At 38.7% G+C, this 21,965-nt stretch overlaps 1 protein-coding gene across 5 annotated transcripts in view; it reads right to left on the bottom strand.

Annotated features, from left to right (window-relative positions):
* diaph2 (diaphanous-related formin 2) overlaps positions 1 to 21,965 on the bottom strand; it is a 632,555-nt gene that overhangs the window by 383,724 nt on the left and 226,866 nt on the right. For all 5 annotated transcript variants that reach the window (XM_059651484.1, XM_059651487.1, XM_059651485.1 and 2 more), the window contains 4 exons: positions 5,858 to 5,968; positions 4,766 to 4,884; positions 1,923 to 2,039; positions 723 to 841 (listed from right to left, as the gene is read on the bottom strand). In XM_059651484.1, the coding sequence (XP_059507467.1) occupies positions 723 to 841; positions 1,923 to 2,039; positions 4,766 to 4,884; positions 5,858 to 5,968 (466 nt within the window). The remainder of the gene's footprint in view (positions 1 to 722; positions 842 to 1,922; positions 2,040 to 4,765; positions 4,885 to 5,857; positions 5,969 to 21,965) is intronic.

The following is a 21,965-nucleotide window of genomic DNA, read 5'->3' as shown; positions in this document are numbered from 1 at the left end:
AGGTGATAGGGAGAAGTGGACAGGCGTGCTGGCATCAGAACACGAAAGGGGTAAAGGGGTGCAGCGTTAGTACAGGAGGAGGTGTTATCAGGTCAGAGGAAGTTTCAGTTCCAAAGTGGTTGGGCTGGGAAAAGCAGTGAGCTATACTGGGGGATTGGAAGTTAGACCATGTAATCAATAGTTTATCATTTTTGACTAACTATTTACTTAGTTGTAATTAAATACATACATTCACAGGTATCCAGACGTAGGGAACTGCCCAGTAGAATATTCAACTTTTTGAAAGTCTGCCTCAGTGGGGACTTTACGGGATCCCCATGTGAAATCCCCATCTCTTTGTCAGAAATGATTATCTACCCATCAGAAAAGCTGAGCTATTAGCTTATTTTGCACACCAGTTTGTTACTGCAGAGACAACAGCAGTGGTCTGTACCCTAGGATCAGATTAGTTCAAATGTATGTGGTATGGCTCTATTCTATCATATTGGCTGGTTCAGTGATGACTGAATTAACTACTTTTTTTTCCCCATTGATGAAAATGTTTACTTATTAGTGTTATTTTATTCTGAAGTATATCATACTACTATGCATACACGTTTGGAGCTTTCACAAAATTACAGCTGAGAAGCAAAGCAATAGAAAATTTGAACAGAATAAAAATTTCAAAATTGTTAACACAGCTTGAATGTTCAATCAAAAGCTGAACAAGTATTCAAACATACCTATAAGATGACTAAAATCTACATCTAATCGTTTACGGTATTCAAAGTCGGGATCTACTCCATTCCGATGCAATACTATCTGCGAAACGCATTCTTCAATTATCTTGTAATACTGAGGTCTAGAAGCACAATTCCAAAAATGACTTTTACACGGTACTAATCAGAAATAGCCCAACACAAAATCCCATTAAAAGTTTTACAATGAATTCAAAAGAGTATTAAATAAACTGAATACAAAGTTCATATTCAATCACATCATGGTCAAGGTATGAACTTTTCAAAAAATATTTTTCTCAAGATTTGTACATGTATTGTTAAAAATTCGAAGGCTATCTTAGAAAAGTCAAACCCGAAATTGACATGCAAAAAATTGAACTGGATATCAGTTTCTTTTTAAAATGAAGGATTAATAACTTGCATTGAAACATTCATTAGGTTTAAAAGACTTACCCCATTTTTCACTAAAAGTCACAAGGAGTCACTATATCAAATCATAAAATCCCTACAATATGGAAATAGGTCATTCGGCCCAACAGGTCCGCACTATGGACAATTTAGCATGGCTAATCCACCTAACGTGCACTTCTTTAGACTGCAGGAGGAAACTGCAGCACCCAGCAGAATCCCATGCAGACACAGGGAAAATGTGCAAACTCCATACAGACAGTCGCCTGAGGGTGGAATCGAACTTGGGTCCCTGGCACCGAGGCAGCAGTGCTAACCAGTAAGCCACTGGGGTGCCCCAATGTCTTCACAGTTCCATTGTATTTCATAAACCACCTCTCTTAGAAAGTCAATTTTAATTACCTCCCCCTGAAACATGGCTCCTTTTCTCTTTGGTGAAGCATAGACATAAAAGAATCAAATGTCATAAAATAAGGTAGTAGGAAAAGAACTATTCCTAGATTCTCAGGTTTGCTTTCATCTACATTTCTGTAACTTGATGAAAATTACACTTTCCTTTGTGTTAATAAATTCAAGCTTGGTTGAATACATTATTTTTACAATATTCACTTGGATGAACTGAACATAACCTGGTCAAAAGCCATTTTCTCTAAGAGACATATAGTGCACTACAAAAACTGGGCATCTCATTAATTTATGCAAATAACATTGCAACAATGTTTAATACTTGGTTATTGTCATGACACTTGATTGGCAATCAAAATATCAAAAATTCCACTTAGCATGACCTCTCACCTGACATAGTAATCATTCCTGATGAGCAGTAGGTGTTGCAGCATTGAGAGAAAATAATTCTCCGCTGCTGTGTCTTTCACCATATTAGACAGCAGATGGTACACTTCATTCATGTCAGTAAAATGGAGTTAAGGATAAAAAGCTAATAAAATGTGCATTAGATTTATATTTGTACTTATTACATTAGGAAATAAAGTGGAGCAATGTCCAAAATATTTCCAACTCCAGCTTTTTAAAAAAAGTAGTCAAGTTCACACCTCAAAGTATAAAATTTGAAAACATTTTTCCAATACTGATTTCTGTCTGCTCAATCTTCAACAAATTAGATCTATTGTGGCATTTGATCTTGAGATGAGCTTCTGATCCAAATCTACTCTGTCACCAAGACTGCCTACTTTCACCTTTCTAACACTACCGTACTCTGCCTCGGTACATTGGCTGCTAAAATTCTCATCTGTGCTTTCGTTGCCTATATACTCAACAAATCCAATACACTTCTGAATGGATAAACACACAGTGCCACAATACACTTGAAATCATTTAAATCTCCACTGGTCATACCCTAACTTCATTTAACTATCACCTTCAGCGTCACTTTGTCTGGGAACACTTCAATTTAAAAATTCACATTTTCATCTTCATATCCCTCCATGTCATCGGTTCCTTTTGCTATAAAATTCTCCAGTTCACAGCCCTGTGAAATCTCCTTGTTCTTCTAATTCTGGCCTCTTCTGTATTCTCAATATAGCTGTTCCACTACAAGCAACTGTGCCTTCAACTTTGGATGTTATTGCTTACACCTTCAGCCCCCGAAACATTTCTCTCCTCCTTTAGTGGACTTTGAGATGCTCTTTAAAAGACAATTCTCCATCCATGCATTTGGACACCTGTCCTGTATTTGTCAATGTGGTTCATGTCTAATCAGATCTGATTCTGTGAAGCATCTGTGGATATTATGATGGTCAAGATGTTATTTATATGGAGATTTCTGGAATAAATGCAACACAGAAAACTATCACAACAAACTCTCTGTTGATAAATATAGAAGTAATTGAAATAAGTCTTTATTTCCCAAAAAGGAATAAGTTTATCCTCATGTAGTTTGTTTCAAAGTATAAACCAACTGAACTTATTAGATATATTTCATGACTAAAAAGTGAGGCATTTCACGACAGTGAAAACAGTTTCAAAGATTATCTTGCACCAGTAACAGACAGAATCAATTGGAATGAGGCACACTATCTTTTTTTAAAAAACAGGAAGAGCACATTAATGAATGAATGGCTAAACCAAACTACACTGAACTACAAGCTAAAAAAAATGCTTGAATTAGAGAAGCTGAGCAAGTCATGCATATATTCCATGCATAATTAGATTTCATGAGAAAGAATAATATAACTAAATTATGATCCTGTTAGTGACAAATTAGCCAGTTGCTGACAATGGTCTCATCTTCATTGACAAATCACTTAATATCCATTTACCTTTGTTCTATCCATTCAAAACAATAATAAAAAATGCCATTAATCAACCAAATAGATTAGACATCTCAAATTGTTGGCACATAAGTTGACACTTGGAAGTCTTATCAACAAAAACTTCCAAAATCCGGTGTCAATTCACACATCAAGTGTAAAAGAGTTCGGACTTTTCTCTCTGGAGAGAAGGAGCAAGAGAGGTGGCCTGATCGAGGTGTACAAGGTAATGAGAGGCATGGATAGAGTCGGTGGCCAGAGACTTTTCCCCAGGGCAGGATTGACTGCCACGAGGGGTCATAGTTTTAAGGTGTTAGGAGGAAGGTATAGAGGAGATCTCAGAGGGAGGTTCTTCATCCACAGAATTGAGTGCGCATGGAATAGTTTGCCATAATTGTCATGGAAGCGGAGTCATTAGTGACAGTTAAGCGACTGCTGGACATGCACATGGACAGCAGTGAATTGAGGCGAATGTGGGTTGGGTTGTTTTATTTTTAGATTAGGATTATTCCACGGCACAACATCGTGCGCCGAAGGGCCTGTACTGTGCTGTACTTTTCTATGTTCTATGTTCTATGTTCTAAAAGTCACTGTTCTGAAATGTCATCAGCATCCAACGCAAAGAGTGGGTATGTCTTAAAGTCCCCACACATCTTCAAAGGACAGTTCATATCACCTGTTTGAACCTTTGTGCCCTGGTTTCAGAAACTGGTGAAAAATTAACTACTAATTATAAGGCAACATTTCCTGGATGAGACAGCAGATGCTTTGACTTACACAGAAAGTACATACAAAAAGATGGCTATGGGACCAGAAAAATTGTGTCATCTTTTATGCAGCAAATTATTGTAGTTAGAGGTTTTTTTCTGTAATAAGTAACATCATTATATGATGTTTCTGTTTTCTCATTTACTTTCACACTTGCAACTAAAAAAGACATATTGATTTGTCTATGATGCACACAGTTGCCAAAAATAACAAAAAGAAACAGACTGCATTAATACAATATGCTTGGGAAAAGAATGACTTTAGGGAATATCTAATGAATGGCTTTGTTCATTAACTAGAATCCGTAATTAAAAATACAACTTAGAGATGACTGTTCAACCGAAGATGGGGTTGGCAGGTCTATTTGTGCGATCACTTTAATTAAGTTAAAAATACAAGCACACTTCTCACATTTAAATGTGTAATAAAATAATATGCTTCTACAGCTTGCAATGAAATATTCTCCACTGTCACTATTTTAACATGACAATGCTTTCCTACTATAATTTGTTGATAAAACAACGAGCTCAAAAGTAGAAAATAATTGTCACGGTGAAGTAATCTGAAGAAACAAAAAAAACAATGATTTGATAAGGATATTCCATCTCAGACCGGATGTCTTCCAGTCGATGCGACACCTCAATGAAGTCTTCTTCTTTGTTTTCATCAAACACTTTTAATTGAATATCTAGTTCTTCATTTTCTTTATCTTTCAGGACCTAAAAATTCCAAAAACACACTCATATACACATTGTATGAAAGTTGAAGAACAAAAGGAAGTTGGGCTTGGACCAGATATTAGTGAATGCCTTGTTCATGTTCACATTGCTACACAGTTGCATTTGAACTTATTTAAGCTTCTTGTACCAGTCCAGCCATTACCAAAGATTAAGAAAAGATTTAAACTTGTGTAGTTAAAGCCAACAGAACACTGCATTAAAAGCATTATTTTAAGAGCTTCCTTTGCAACTGTAAATGAAGCAATTCCTCCAGAAACAATAATCATAAATAAGCTACTACCACCGAACCAATAGCAAATACCAAGCATACATCAAGTCAAGGTGAGACTTCCCTTCCGACTAATACCTTGCTAGATATGGAGAAATTTATTGCATGTGATATGGAACACATCACAAAGTAATATGAACGATGGACTTCGTTAAGTTTCTCAATTTTGGACTTGACACCTGTTTCCACATTCTCCCTGTCTTCAAAGCCAATGTTCCTTACTAACTTTTCTTTTGTGAAATAATGTCAATTTCATCAAAATCACATGCAAGGCTTTCTATACAATACAAATTGATTTGCACTGTAATAACATACACAGTCGAATAAATGAAATGTCACTCAAAATTGAACAGTCAGTAGAAATACATTTTGCCTTCCCTACCAGCCCTACATATAAGACCTGCGATATCAGAAAAATCAAATAGCAATACTCAACGAAATGCCTTTAACAAGGAGCTTGTGAAGCTTCACAAAGAACTTTTCTTTTAAAAATGCTTCATTTATGATTCCCCTGAAAACCTCCCTGAAACCTTTGTGAGCTGAAACACTTTCATACCTGTGACTATTTAATTTCAATCATCACAGGCCACACTGAAGTCTTATAACCCTATTAATGTTTTTCTCAAACATTTTTGTTAGTTTGTTTTTCACATAGTAACAGAATGAACTCTTAATTCTTCTTACGGGAAGTATCTTTTTCAATCCACAACGTAAGAATTCATTTCTCAAGTGTATCCTGAAATCCAGATCATCTGGAGATGTGACCAAAGCATTAATTAACTGCATGCATGCGACCTAAAGGAAGAAAGAAAAATATTTAATTTTAGCTGGATAAATTAGTCCAAGCAATATTGCAACAAATTAAAATGTCTTAAATAATACCAAAGGAGTTTATAATTTGACACGAGATGGAAACAGCAGTCATGTTTCACTTATCATTTAATTTTAGATACCAAATACAGTCATCATTTAATTTCAAAGAAAAAAATGCACTCCAAATAAAAAAACAGGTACTTCTAGCAAAATAAAGTGACCAGGACAGGAATGCAAATCACAACTTTTCTTCCACTGATGGTAATCTACTTGTAGCGAACAACTACTATAACTCTCAAATCAGATATAACGATACAAAGAAAAAAAACTAAGCTGTTAAAGGATAAGTCAAGGACAATGCTATAAATATCACTGTAGTGAAGTTTAATGAATATGCACAGTCCAAAGAGAATGCACATAATAATTAATGGCATGGATGTAAATGAGCTGTAATTAGTTGTACAGCAATTGAGCCAAAGTAGTAAAAGCTAATTTAGTACAGTATTACTTACATATGAATTGTAATAGACCAGCATATCTACAAATTACAAGCAGGAAAAGATTAAAAGGGTGAATGGCGTTTATGGATGGATATGGCAGAGAATACAATAAGCCAGAATCACATTCATCAACCCAAAGACAAGATCATCAAAACTCCCACACAGTCCTGAAGAAATAAATATCTCACTAACTTTCTGAAAGCTTAATTCATTCCATAACTACCATGTTTCACAAAATAGCTGAGATCACCAGTGGCCCTTCTGAAGGTTCTGACAGCGAAGTGCAAAGATTCCTGTACCATCACTGGACAAAAAAGAATCAGAGAAAGCTTCAGAACAAGCATGGCCACATTTTATAAATGTAGCCTCCTCAAGCTCAAATTCAACTGTGGGTCCTCATGGCACCCTAATTATAACGGAGATGTACCAGAAGAGGGTGGACAGCAGGAGAAGGCATAGGCAAAGGCAACTGCAGATGTTCCTACTTGGAGGATGGAGGATAAAGGATAAAAATAGTCTTGCGCAGCTAGAAATAGATGCAAGTCCACCAAATTCACAGCAAAGGAAGTTCTACCTTGAGCATCTGTATTTTAATCAGTTCGCGTGCACAACCCTGACTCAGGACTTTGAGCACATGAACTCCCCCATTCAGAGGGTGATCAACATCATCAGGATTCACATGAAGGATCACATTCAAGTGCATGCAAGGATCGCGCTCTGACGTTGCACAGCACACTCTGTAGTTTTAATCAATCAGTAGTATAGATGGCTTGGAGAAAGTTTAGACAAGTTGTCAGTTGAACCATAAACTGGTTTCCAACTCCAGCCATCCAAAGGATGAGGCAGTCACTCAGGAGGGAAGGTGCTGTCTTTTTGTACCTTCTAACAGACGGACGACCTCTGGAGCAGGGACAAGCTCCAGGCTGCTGTTGCATTAATGTGCAAGTAACTAATACAGGCATTTGAAAGGCCAGATTACCATCATATGCATCTCATATGAAAGGAGGAGGAATGTCTAAAAGTGACTGAGCACAGAAACTACAGCATAGAGTATCTGATGTGGTTTTTTTTTCACCCATAATTAAGATTTTTTTGTGTTTTTGAACACCATGTCAATATTGACATTTGAAGACAGACATTTGATCTTCCTTCTGTGTATGGTCAGGACAGAACAGGCACTGAGTGAAGGGAAACATTCGAATGGTGATAGTAAAAACTCTGGACAGGTGAACATCCCAAATATGCAGGACGCGTTCATGACTTGGTAATGTAAGGTGCGAAATTTATTCATGTTATTTATTTTAGAGTTTGAATTTTGAATGAGTGGCATGTGGTTTATGATGTGTACACAGGGAGGGATTTAATAATCAACTTGACAGTATTTCTGGAGTCACAATTTTAAGCTGACATGTGTCAGAGACCAAGTGGCTATGACTTCCTGGAGCAATGATGGGAATGTGTTTTGATTGTAAAGGGTTTTAAGATCAGAGAGAGTAAACACTGAATGCCATTAACTTGCTTTTAGTTTAAAATAACTTCGGTTTTTGTTTTACTTAAGGGAAAACTAAGATTGGCATGCTTTTGACAGCAGTTCACAGGAGAGGTTCGATATAAAAACAGCTTCTCATTGAGATGTGAGTTGGTTCAGAGTAGTTAGCAGAAAGGGTATGAGACAGCAAGACTGTAGTTGGAAAGTGACTGAGTCAGAAGTGTTAGGTTAGAAATTTGAAGGAGTCATTTGAAGCCAAGAAAGTTTGAACTCATTTGTGTGAAGAATGAAGGAAAAGATTATTAAACTGTCAAGCGTGGGAGTAGAAGGAAGCATTTAAGTCATACCTGAACGAATGACAGAGGTGGTAACTCTCTGTCTCTGATATTTGAGTATTGTAAAGTTGTAGCATTGGAATATGTGGAATTTTGTTTTGCTGTTTGTTTATAAATCCTTCAAATTGTTTTATGTAAATATCTTGGTTTGTTCTGTTCTAATTTCATTTCTTTCATGCAATAAACTTTGGTGTTATTGCTAAAATCAAGTCTGCTGGACTATGTGCTTATGTTTCAATGAAAAACCAATATGTTATACATCACTTTCAAATACAATCTTTGATGGAAATGCTCTCACAGGCAAAGTGACTTAATCTTAACATTTATTTCCGGGGATCTGCTGAAGAATCCTGAATCAAATGATCTGTGATGTGAGTACATTTCAACAAGTTGCGGGCTGAATCCATACATCAGAGCAAAGGAACCTCTTGTGTTGCATCTTCCTCATTTCCAATACGGCATGTACTTCTAGAGACACAAAATTGTTAAGGAACACAGTCGCACAAAAGCACGTACGGGCTACACAGCAGATTGCCAAAATGTGCAATGTATCACCCGACAAATCCAGTCTCACAGGAAGTACATTTCCAGAAGTCTGACAGCACGTTCAGCAGTGGCCCCAATGTGAAGATGATTTCAGTTGTAGCATATTTGCGCCTCTTTGTCTCTGGTTTAAGTAGAGAATGAGCAGCAACCTCTTCTGTCTCTCTTGTTGCCCTGAATTGAACTACACTCTAATGGGAGATGGAAGGAAAGGTTGCCGCAAACTGAATTACCAGAAGATGAAGCAGTCATGTCAACTATAAAGACAGAAAGCAAACATGTATAGGGGACGCTTGTTGTGGCTGTTCTTCATTTAAATGTAGCGAGATTGGAAGCCTTTCCTGAAAATGACTCACACTGTTCATTCAGTTCGTGCTTTGACAGCCAAATGGATACAATCTGACAGCCTGAGGTAATCCAATGATCCAACCTAAATCCAGAGTCCTCTGTGCCTGAAGCCTCATCTGTCTAGATTTGAAAGTACTGCCCAACACTCAAAAATAGAGCCTCAGTGAACCATGAGCTGCAATGTGCACCTCTATTGGTAAAATGCCATCAAGGGCCACAGATAATCCTTGGAAGGAATTAGATGATGTTCAAGTCATTTGACTTTCATGGTATTGGCACAGCATGGCAAGGACACAAATATGTCTCCCTGGAAAGTCAAGTTCTTCTGTGATATTAGCTTTTCATCATTTATAAATAACACTGCTTTAAACAGCACGATCAATGTGATGATATGGACCTTATTGCATACTCAAGACTTCCTTCTCTGGAATGTGCCTTTTATTACCGAGATTGTTCCTTATCAGCACTGGATCTGACCATAAGTCTTCTGCTACCAATGTCTACTCAAATTACACTCCCAACTGCTTCCTGCCATATGTCCACCTTTCGGCACTTGCTTTGCCTATTGCAGCTCTGTAAATATTTCACCACATCTCTCACAAGATCTCAATTAATTTTTTAACAATGAAAATTCCACTCAGATCAGGTAGGTTAGTAGGGCTGGCCGTCCCCCATCTTGATGAAAATTGGCAGTGGCAGGAGAGGCCACACCAGTATTTTAATCACTCGCCTGCGTTCCTTCCATCATATGAAAAACCGAAAAGTTCAACCAGAAAAATTCAATTTTTAATATGCATTTACACCAGCCTTTTCATTTCTAAAAAGGCAAAAGGGAAGAAATTAGCTCTGATAATCCAAGCTTATGAATACAAAACATTTACATTAGTACTCCGCTGCCCACTTTAATGCAGATATTATGACTTATTTCATGAATTAATTAGAATCAGGAATTGGCATAATAACATTAGAACATAGAACATAGAACAGTACAGCACAGAACAGGCCCTTCAGCCCACAATGTTGTGCCGACCATTGATCCTCATGGATGCACCCTCAAATTTCTGTGACCATATGCATGTCCAGCAGTCTCTTAAATGACCCCAATGACCTTGCTTCCACAACTGCTGCTGGCAACGCATTCCATGCTCTCACAACTCTCTGCGTAAAGAACCTGCCTCTGACATCCCCTCTATACTTTCCACCAACCAGCTTAAAACTATGACCCCTCGTGCTAGCCATTTCTGCCCTGGGAAATAGTCTCTGGCTATCGACTCTATCTATGCCTCTCATTATCTTGTATACCTCAATTAGGTCCCCTCTCCTCCTCCTTTTCTCCAATGAAAAGAGACCGAGCTCAGTCAACCTCTCTTCATAAGATAAGCCCTCCAGTCCAGGCAGCATCCTGGTAAACCTCCTCTGAACCCTCTCCAAAGCATCCACATCTTTCCTATAATAGGGCGCCCAGAACTGGACGCATTACCTGTTCAATTCTGAATACGAACAGTACTTTCTAGTCACATACTTTTTGAAATATGGGAGATTATCTGGACTTTGTGTAATCAATGTTATGGTCTACAAAGGTTCTCTAACAGAGAGCACACACAACAGTTATTGATCAACCTGATCCAGCATGATGGTTCTGTGGTTAGTACTGCTGCCTCACAGAGACAGGAACCTGGGTTCGATTCTACCCTGCGTGTGTGGAGTTTTCACATCCTCTCCGAGCATGTGTGGGTTTCCTCTGGTTGCTCCAGTTTCATCCCACAGTCCAAAGATGTGCAGCGTAGGTTGACTGGCCATGTTAAATTGCCCGCAGTGTCCAAGGAAGTGCAGGTTAAGTGGATTAGCCATGGGAAATGCAGAATTACAGAAAAGGATAAGGCAGTTGGTCTAGAATGCTCTTCAGAGTCAGTGTGGATTGTCAGTGTGGTCTGCTTCCATACTGAAGGGATTCTATGGTTCTAACGTAACTTTAAAACATGACATTGATTTTGTTCCTTTATATTTAAAATTTTGCATTTATGCTCACCAACTTCACTATATCTATTTCTAAGGTGTTAGTAGCTAAAGGAATGCTATCCTGAAAAAAGTTTCACAAGCAGGGTATACAGGACTGCATAAAATGAAATAGGACTGAGTCAGATACTTGAAACTTCTCCAAACTGACTTGAGACAATGATTTACAACACAGGATGAAGCTTTTTTTAAAAGGATAAAGAGAAACTTCTTCAGCCAGAGAGTGATGAATCTGTGGAATTCACTGCCATAGAAGGCTCTGGAGGCCAGGTCACCAAGTACTTTTAAGACTGAGATAGATAGGTTCTTGATTATCAAGGGGATCAAGGCTTACAGGGGCTAAGCGGGAGAATGGGATTGAGGAACTTATCAACCATGATTGAATGGAGGAGCAGACTCAGTGGGCCAGATGGCCTAATTTCTGCTCCTATGTCTTATGGTCTTAAATGACCAAAAGAACAATATTAAATTCATGGTAATGTGAATGTATATAGAAACTTCCAAAGAGGAGAAATACTACCACTGCTAGAATTAAGCTCAATGAGAATGCAGCATTTACTTTTTTCAATAATGTTTCCGAATGTTTCTGGCCAGACATTAACAACAGCATACGGTGTGTTTGAAGTCTTTTAAAGGGATTATTTGTAATGCTGTAGGAATTGTTCTAGCTTCAATACAAGCTAGGTTGATACATCCTGAAGCAAGAGACTGTAGGATGCATTTACTCACAGAAAAAAATCTCAGAAAAAGAACTTATTTTTAAAACTGCATATCTCAAAATTATATTTGGTAATGATCTTGTGATGATGAGTAAGAGCACAATGTAGAAAAAGAAGTGATTCTTCTAACTGTGAGAGAAAGATCACTGTGTGCCCTAAGTTTTCATAGGTATCCCACCAATTTTATTTCACCGGCACACAAAGCTGGCAATAAAGTTGCAACATTAAATGTTCACAATCACTACCTCAGCATAAAGCTTAGGAAAAATGATTCTGCCCTTTTGTCATTGCTAGTGCCTTTTTCATGATATTTAGCGTTCAATGAAAGCATCTTAAATGTGACATTTTCTGGACAAAGGCTAAATATTGCACTGGCAGAAAAATTTGATTCATTCATTATGCTGAATGTGATACTTTTAGCAAAGCAGAAACGAAAACTAACAATTAAGAATAGATTAAATTCAACTGGAAATGTCCAGATAAAATGAATATGTTCTTCAAATTTCCTCCTTTAAACATGTGAAGGACCTGCATCATGTCAAATTTTGGTTGAGTAGACATCAGCAAGTCACCGGTTGCCAAAATCACGTGTCACTTCACGTAAGCCTAGATGCTGACACCTTTAATTCCGAACTCCATTCTGTCCTCGATTAACGCACATACATTGGCTTACTACCAACGACAAGTAGGTCAGTACTGCAAAGGAAGCTTCATTTTATCTTGATATTTTACACCCTCCTTTATTTCTTGCTTAGAAGCTCTGACATCACCTGACAGCTGAGACGAACTAACGTAGTATATTCCCAATTTGTATGATTCCATCATTATTGACTGTACTTTGATGCAAGTATGGCATTAACACAGGGTCACAAGTTTCTGTATTAGGTCTTCTTGTGGCTGAACAGGCCAATTCCCGAACCAAATATAACTGGTCACAGCTTTATTCTTTCATGGAGATATGATTGTCACTGGCAAGGTCAGAATTGGTTAGTCAACTCCAATTTCTCTTGAACTAGGAACTAGCAAGAATGTTTCAACATTGCAAAGATATTCTGGATTAAAAAGACATATAAACAATAGTTAACACTGTAACAAACTATTAGTAAATACATACAATAACACCTCAGTTTAATGTTTTCTTGAAACCACCAATATTGCTGCTGCTTGAAACTAAGCAAACATTGTTTTAACCGGCAACTTATGAACTGACACTCAATAAACCAGCAAAAATTACATATCTGAAAGCCTGGAGGTTTACTGTATTATCATGACCAAGTAGTCAGTCAGGATGCGAGTGAGAAGGATCTCTGCCAGTAAGTTTTACTTAAGGTGAAGTTGCATTATTATTTAAGTGATTTATGTTGTAAATAAAGTATAACAGTGATATGTATACCCCCGCATTATGTTTCTGTTACTAAGTGTATGTTTTACATTGATTACATGTATCTCTTAGTCAACTGCACACTCCCAGTCCCATAGGTGCCAGTTATTGAAGAGTTTGCTGTACATCTGCCAAGAGATCTGTTGTTATGCATATCGATTATCACTCTTGCACCATCCTCACACATCCACCTTAGTTCTTGTGCAACTATCCAATTATACACATTGTCCAGCCATCAACATTTCTTTCTGCTACCCTCCACTTCACCTTCCAGAAGCGATCTTCACAGTTTCTGCACTGGCCAAAAACTGCCATTTCTTTATTTGGATGTCACTTTTAAAGAATTATAATTCTTCTTAGCTGAGTTCTTAATTTGTCTAGTGATCGGCAAATGGGATTTTTAGTATACAATTCAAATCCGCATTTCAAAGGTCTCTATTTTTGTCCATAGATCTTAAATAATTTATCAGCTTTCTGAGGCATAGAGTGGGCAGAAGAAACTGTCTAAAAAGTTTTTGTTCTTTGTCAGAAGCTCCTGTTTCATTGTAGCTAACAGAGCTTTCATCTTCACTGGGTTACTTTTGGCTATCTCTATCCTGCCAATGTCTGCACCACATCTGTCAACTTCTATCGTTATTCTGCTCTCGAAGCAAAGGATTTTTCTTCCTCAAGAACTGACCCTCAGTGCTCCTTCTTGTGCCCTGTTCACAAATTTTGAAATGATCTTTATCGCAAACCAACTTCAGGACAAGCTTCCTGGAAACAGTCATTGCAGCCAATTAATTCTTAATTTCTAACATTCACCTGAATAAATTATTGCTAAATTAGGATCGCAATATGTTTATTATTCATATTCAGATTATTCTTCACATTTGTCCTCCCGGCAGTTTAAATTTACTGCCTTTTGAAATAAATTTACTAACATTCCACCATGATCATCTTTGAGTTTTTGCACGCAAGTGGTATAACAATTACATCTGAAAGGAAGAGGTTATGTCTAAAAATATGAAGTGCAGCAATTATTAGCATGGAATAAAGAGGTTTAAATGTTATATTCAGTATGAAGAATCATCAAAATGCAAAACTGGAGCCAAAAGCAAAATGTTAGTCATATTCTTTGTATCTTTGAACAAAAGTTTCAAGGGCCAAGACACCACAGTCATGTCCTGACCTACCAGAGGTCATGTAACAGCAGTATTTAGCTCTCAACATTAACTCCAGACCCCACAAAGTCTGATGGCATCAAATTAAACCCATGAAAAGAAACATCACCTTCTTACGCTGCCTTCCTCTACTGATAAATCAGTAATTCTCCATGCTAAATAGCACGTGGAAGAAACAGAGCATGCCAAGGACACAGTATGTACTCTGGGTGGGGACATTAATGTTTATCACCAGTCATGGCTCAGGAGCTCAACTCCTGACCAGGCTGGTCAAGTTTAAAAGGACATGGCTACCAGGCTGTATCTGTAGCAGATGTGCAGGTAAGCAACAAGAGAGAGAAACATATTTGGCTTCATCCTCACTAATCTGCCTACTGCAGATGCATCTGTTCATGACAGTATTAGTATATGTGGCCACTACACAATCCTTGTGATAATAAAGTCCAAACTTCACACTGAGAATACTGTCCTTCACCAGTGGCAACAGTATCACAATAAATGGATATTGGACAGTTCCAACAATTCTAGACTAGTCATCTATGATGCCCTGTGGGCCATCAGGAGCAGATAAATTGTGTTTCAACACAATCTACATCCTCATAGCCTGTCAAATCTTTCACCTATCATTTCCATCCAGTCAGCTGATCAGCCAAGATTCAATAAAGAATGCAGAAGGACATCCAAAAGCAGTATCGGGTGCAACTAAATCAGCAACCTGGCAAAGCTATAACATAGAACTACTTGTATGTCAAGCAACGTTAAGATACAAGTGATAAACAACGCAAGTCTACAACCAATGGTTCAAATCTAAGCTTTGCAGTCCTGCCGCATCCTATCCTGAATGATGATAAACAATTAAATATCTCATGGGAGTAGGAGACTCCACAAGTACCTCCATCTTCAGTGGTGGAGGAGCACATTATATCAGTGCAAGGAATAAGGTTGAAGTACATGTAACATTTTGCAGCCAAAAATGTTGAGTTAATGATGCCTCTTGGCTTCCTTCTAAGGTCCTCAAAATGACAGACACCAGTCCTCTGCCAACTTGATTCAGTCTAGTGATATCACGAAATGACTAAAGGCACTGTATACTGTAAAGGCTATCGGAAATGATAACGTTCCAGTAATTATAAAAAATACTTGTGCTCTAAAACTCACTACTCCCCTAAGCTCTTCTAGTATAGCAACATTGGAATCTACCCGACAATTTTAATATTGCCCAGCTATGCCCTGGACACTAAAAGGAAGGTAAACCCAACCAGACCAATAGCACTCCATTAGTTTATTCTCAGAAATAGTGGTGATGGAAAGAATTATCAACAGCACTTGCTAAGCAGTAACCGATTCATTGCCACTGACATGACGTTCTGACAGAGCCACTCAGATCTTGAATTAATTATAGTCTGCATTCAAAAATGAACAAAAGAGCTGAATTCCACAGGTGAGGCAAGAGGAAGTGTCCTTGACATCAAGGCTAAATATGTTGAGGCGGTACCAAGGAGCCTCAGCAAAACCTGAGTCAATAGGATTCATAAAAGAAAACTCTGCGCTGGTTAGAGTCACAGCACAGAGAATAATGGCTGTAGGTGTTGGAGGTCAGTCACTGCGACAGAAGTTTCACCTTCACCTTCTCCTTCAATGTACTTCCCTCCACGTTAAAGTTGGAAATGGGAAATTCCCTGATGACTGTACAGTGTCCAGCATCATGTGCAACTCCTCAAATACTGAAGCAGTCGACATTCATTAGCAGAAAGATTTGAACAACACCTAGGTTTAGGCTGACAAGTGGCAAATAAAATTCCAAACAAGTGCCAAGGAAAGTATCTTCAATGAGAGAGAAGCTAGGTATTGCCCCTTGACATTTAATACCATTACAATCACCAATTTCCACACTAACATCATCCTAGGTTCCCACTGACCAGAAACTGATCTTGATTAACCACATAATTATTGTCCCTACAAGAGTAGGTCAGAGACTAGAAATACTGTAGCGAATAACTAAACTCCCAGACAGTGTCCATTGTCGACAAGGTACAAGTCAGGGGTGTGAAGGATTACTGGATGAGTGCAGATCAAACAACACTAAGAATGTCCGAGACAAAGGAACCTGCATGGCTGGATTCACTTCACTCAAATGTCATTCTCTCCACTACCAATGCACAGAAACAGCAACACATATGACAGGTAAGATGTGCTGGAGAAGTTCAAGGCTTTTTTCACAGCTTCTTCCAAACCCACAGCTACTACCATCTCGAGTACGTGGGAACCAGATTCATGGGAACACCACCATCTGCAAGTTAGCCTCCAAGAGACACGCCATCCTGATTTGGAAATATATCTTTGACTGCTGCTAGATCAAAATATTAGAACTCCTTTGCAAACAGCATTGTGGGTGTACACACACCGAATAGACTGCAGCATTTCAAGGCGGCAGCTCATCACCACCTTCTCAAAGAGAACTGGGATGGGCATGAAATACATTACCTCTAACTCCAGCCAGTAAAGTCTGTATTTTGTGAATAAATTACAAAAATCTAAAATTAAAGGCAATACAACCACCAGATTGCTCAAAAATGATGCAACATAGTCTGTAAAAGAGTTATTTTCAACATTATAACTTTAGTTTCTGTACTGATGAGGCAAGGAACTACCTGTATCTCTCTCACTGTTATGCACAATCTGCTCTGCATTCAAAAAGTACGAATTGAAGCAAGTAATTAAAAGGGCTTTAAAGGGACAGTGTACCCAACCTTCCCTTTCCCACCGCTGGACTTGAAGCTACTTTGCTCTATCATGGGAACTGACCTCCTCTCAGCACCACCAGACCCAATACCTTTCACCCACCCCAACTGACCCTAAACACTTAATCATCTACCTTGACTCCTTGGCATCTTATCCCAAAACACCCAACCTCCCTATTCATTTGAAACTCTAAACCAAAGCACACCTGGCACCCCAACCTTTCGCACTGTACTTTAACAGCAGCTGTCAAAGTGGCTATCTGGGAAACAGGATATAACCACTGATTTGTGAACTCAGGAATGCTGTTTGCCTCTCCCAAACTAGATCAGGAGAATTAGTCACGCTAAATTGTGCATGGTTGTCCAGGGATGGAGGGGCTAGGTAAACTAGCCATGTTAAATGTAGTGTTAGGGTAGGGGTGTGGGTCTGGTTGGGATGTTCTTTGGAGGGTTGGTGCAGACTTAATGGGTCGAATGACCTCTATCTGCACTCTACTCCAAGGACCTGCCGAAAAGAAAGTACGATGCTGCATTTCTGACGGACCCCTGATCTGAATTTTCTGTCACAAATGCAGAGTTCTTTTGTTTCATAAAAAGGCAATGGAACAATAATCTGCATGGGCCTTTCACTCATTGGAATATCCGGTTCCTTATGCCTGTGCATTGTTGTTAAATTCCTACTGCAAATAACATCCTGTTGAAACCTGTCTTACTTCAATAGGTTGTTCCACCAGTGGTGGTGGTGTGTCCGGCTTTTGTATAATGTAACATTACATAACATTAGAAAAGTAGCTGATGTTTGTGTCTGCATATAGTTTTAAACAGTGTTTCCTTGGTCTTGACTCTCACATGCAAGATTATACAGATCATTACCGCAAATAATACAAAGGGCATCTATTCCCACTTTATTCCACATCCACAGATCAAGTTCAGAATTGAAATATCCTATTGAAATAGGCTGAAGATCAATCATACATATGAGTGAGAGTGCACATTCAAGTGTCTGCAAAATTGAATGCTTTTTGTGTATGTTATCAGGCTACCAACTGGGATACGCCAAAGATGTTTTCCCTGAGGATTAATGCAGCTAATTAGGCTCATGAGAAAGAGCGATACAGTACAACTTAATCATGCCTGAAACATCTGAAAACGATGTAACCTAAAGTTAAGTTTTGGGCTTCACTACATAAGCTGTGACATTTGTTTCATTTGTTTATAATAGATGAGATGTTAGCCACCACATGATCATTGCCAAGTGCAGTAATTTGCACTCTTTCAAAGCACTGTAAGTGTCTACAGTAATCACTAGCTGGTTTAGAACAAAGTTAGACTCTAAGTGCAATTTTAATTGATTTACTACACTATAAAGTAATGTCAGACATATTAATTGACTTTAGTTGCCTGTACTGTATGAGATAACTAGGGAAGTCATGGTGTTAGTTTCGTAAATTCTAAAAGAACAATATTTTCACAAAAATGTACTTTTAAAAATATAATATGCACAATTTAAAGTGCATTAATTGTTTTTGTTAGGCTCTTAAATGTTTAATTGGTTAAAACAAACACAAAAGCTTAATTTTCAAGATTTCGGATAGAAGCAACCTCCCACCTTCTATATGCTTCCTACAAGCCAAAGTCCTCACCTGCTCCAAGACTACCATCGTCTCTGCATTCAAGAAAACACATGCAGTGTGCCTCAATGACTACCGCCCTACAGCTCTGACTTCAATAATCATGAAGTGGTTTGACAGGCTGGTCATAGCCCACATCAACTCCAGTCTCCCAACCCACCTCAATCCCCTACAATTTCCCTACTGGCAAAACAGGTCTAAAGAGTATGCCATATCTGTAGTCCTGCACTCATTCCTGGAACATCTGAAGGAGGACACCGACATCAGACTCGTGCTTGTTGAGTACAGCTCCACCTTCAACACCATTATCCCCTCCAGACTGATCTCAAAACTGCATGACATTGGTCTTGGCTCCGCCTAATGCAACTTGATCCCCAGGTTTCAGGTCGACAGGTTGCAATCAAAGAAGACAGATAACTGCACCTCTTCAGCAATAACACTCAACACTGGAGTTACCAAGGATACATCCTCATCCTTCTAATGTACTCCCTGTTCACCTGTGACTATGTTGTCAAACTCTAAATGAATGTCATCTACAAATCCGCTGATGACACCACTGTAGCAGGATGGATATCCAACATGTCAAAATACAAAAGGGTGATAAGAGGGCTTGGTGGCGTGCTGCAATGAAAACAACAATCTGTCTCTCAACGTCAGCAAAACTAAAGAATCATCGACTTCAGAAAGAAACCAAGCATGCTCCCAACTACATCAACAGAGCTGAGGTTATCATGCAAACCAACATGCAAATGCAACAGTGAAGAAAGCACAACACCACCTCTTCTTCCTCAGGCAGTTCAGGAAACTTGGCATGTCCATAAGAACCCTCACTAACTTTTAAAGATGCACCATCGAAGGCATATTGTCCACGTGCATAACAGCCTGGTATGGAAACTGCTCTGTTAAGGGCCGTAAGAATCTATGGAAGGTGGTGTGCACAGCCGAGACCATCATGGAAACCAATCTTCCAACCATGGACACAATCTTAATCTTAACAAGATGATCATCCCTTTATAATTTCTAATTTCAACCCATATAGTTTTACTAAATGATCCATCAGAAATACCTTCTCTAATTGCAGCAGTAATGTTTTCCTTAATCAAAAACGTCACTCCTCATCCTCTCTTCCGTCTTTTTTTTAATCCTTCCTTTAAATCTAAACCTGGGCCTTTGCGCTGTCAGTCCTCTCCTTCCCTCAGCCAAGATTCTGTAATAGCTACATCATTTCATTCCCATGCTTCCATAAATGCTGAGTTCATAAGCCTTATCTTTAAGAACTCTTGTGCTCAAATAAATGTAGCTTAATTCTTCAGACTTATTGTGCTCTGACTTCTTCTTGTTTGTATTTTCTAATTAACTTGCTCTTTTATGTTTCAGAATCATCCTCATCTTTCTTTCTATTTTCACTGTTACTTAGCTTCCACTACCCCTCCCTAAAATTTTACAGGCTCCTGAAATAGAATTGGCATAACTACTCCCCAGGATATTGGTTCCTTTCCAGTTCAGAGGAGACCCATCCTTTTTGCACAAGTCTCTTCTGTCACAGAAGTGTTCTTAATGATCCAAAAAATTGAATCCCTGCACATGGCACCACCTCTTCAGTCTTTAATTCATCTTCCGTTTTATTCCTTCCCTCACTAGAGCTTGGCACTGGAAGTAAACCAGAAATTACTACTTCCAACTTTCTCATTTTTAACCTTCTACTTAACCTCTTCTATTCACTCATGCAGGCCCTTAATCCATTATCCCTAACTATGTCATTCCTACCAACTTGTACAACAACTTCCATCATCTTATTCTTCCCCTTTGACAACATGCTTTAAATGTTTTCAGACACCCTTAATCCTGGCACCAGGAAAGCAACAAATTATTCCAGATTCACGCTCACTGCTGCAGGATCTCCGGTCTGTACCTTTGGCAGGACAGTCCCCTATAAAAATTATTCTTTTAAATCTTTACAAGAAGTCTTTAACTTATTCATTCCTAGTTTATTGTTTTGATGAAGATCTGTAGCACGGGTTGCAGTTGGAGGTTTTGGTTGGTTCATTGAGCCGACTGGTTTTCTTGCAAACGTCTTGTCTTCCTTCTAGGTGACATCGTCGGTGCTGTGTAGTCTCCATTGAAGTGCTGCTCTGTCCGGCCCTGAATTTGCGTGGTCTGGTCTGTCATGGCAGGCAGTCTTGCTTCCAGTCTTGAACTGTGGTACTATGTAGATGGGGTCTATTTCAGCATGTTTTTTAACTGCATCAGTGGTTGAAAACCAGGCCTCCACAATCCTCCTGCTTGTCAACAGCTACACCTCTCCAGTTACACTCCAAGATGAAAGACTCTATATCCACCATGAGCAGGGAAAATGTGATATAAAAATACCATGCAGCAACTGTGAAAAACACTATATAGGACAGACGGGCAAGAAACTCATCAACAGGATACATGAACGCCAATTTGCAGCAAAACAGCACAATCAACTCTCCCTCATTTCAATAATTTCTGACATAGAAGGACATCAATTTGACTGGGATAAAGTTGCAATACTAGGAAAGTTGAGAGAAAGACAAACATGAGAATTCCTGGAGGCCTGGTTTTCAACCACCGATGCAATTAACAAACATGCTGAAATAGATCCTATCTACATACCACTATGGTACAAAACCAGAAACAAGATTGCCCACCATGACACAATGGACCATATAAATTCAGAGTGGGACAGCACAACAGCACTTCAATGGAGGCTACACAGCACTGACAAAGTCACCTAGAAGGGAGATGAATCATTTGCATGAAAACCAGTCAGGTCAGTAAATCAACCAACAACTCCAACTATTCTTATTTCCCAAGATCTGGCTACTGGTTCTATTTTCCTCTGACAGGCTCTTTCAAATTGCCCAAAAAGGATTTACTGTTTGAGAGAGGAATATTTGCAAGAGGCTTCTGAAATACCTTCTAATCTTTCCTGACAGTCAACCATCTGTCTCACTCATCACAATGTGTGATTGCAACTCAAAATCGACTGGTCATCGCACTCGGTGTTTCTTGTGCGCCCTCAGTGGCATCAAGCCTAAAAAGCAGCTTTTAATAGCATCTTACACATTAAAATTAACAGCCTTTTCTTA

Source organism: Stegostoma tigrinum, chromosome 15, assembly GCF_030684315.1.
Source record: "Stegostoma tigrinum isolate sSteTig4 chromosome 15, sSteTig4.hap1, whole genome shotgun sequence".
NCBI lineage: Eukaryota > Metazoa > Chordata > Chondrichthyes > Orectolobiformes > Stegostomatidae > Stegostoma > Stegostoma tigrinum.
The sequence above is the reverse complement of the archived record's forward strand: the minus strand, read 5'-3'. Positions and strand labels throughout refer to the sequence as shown.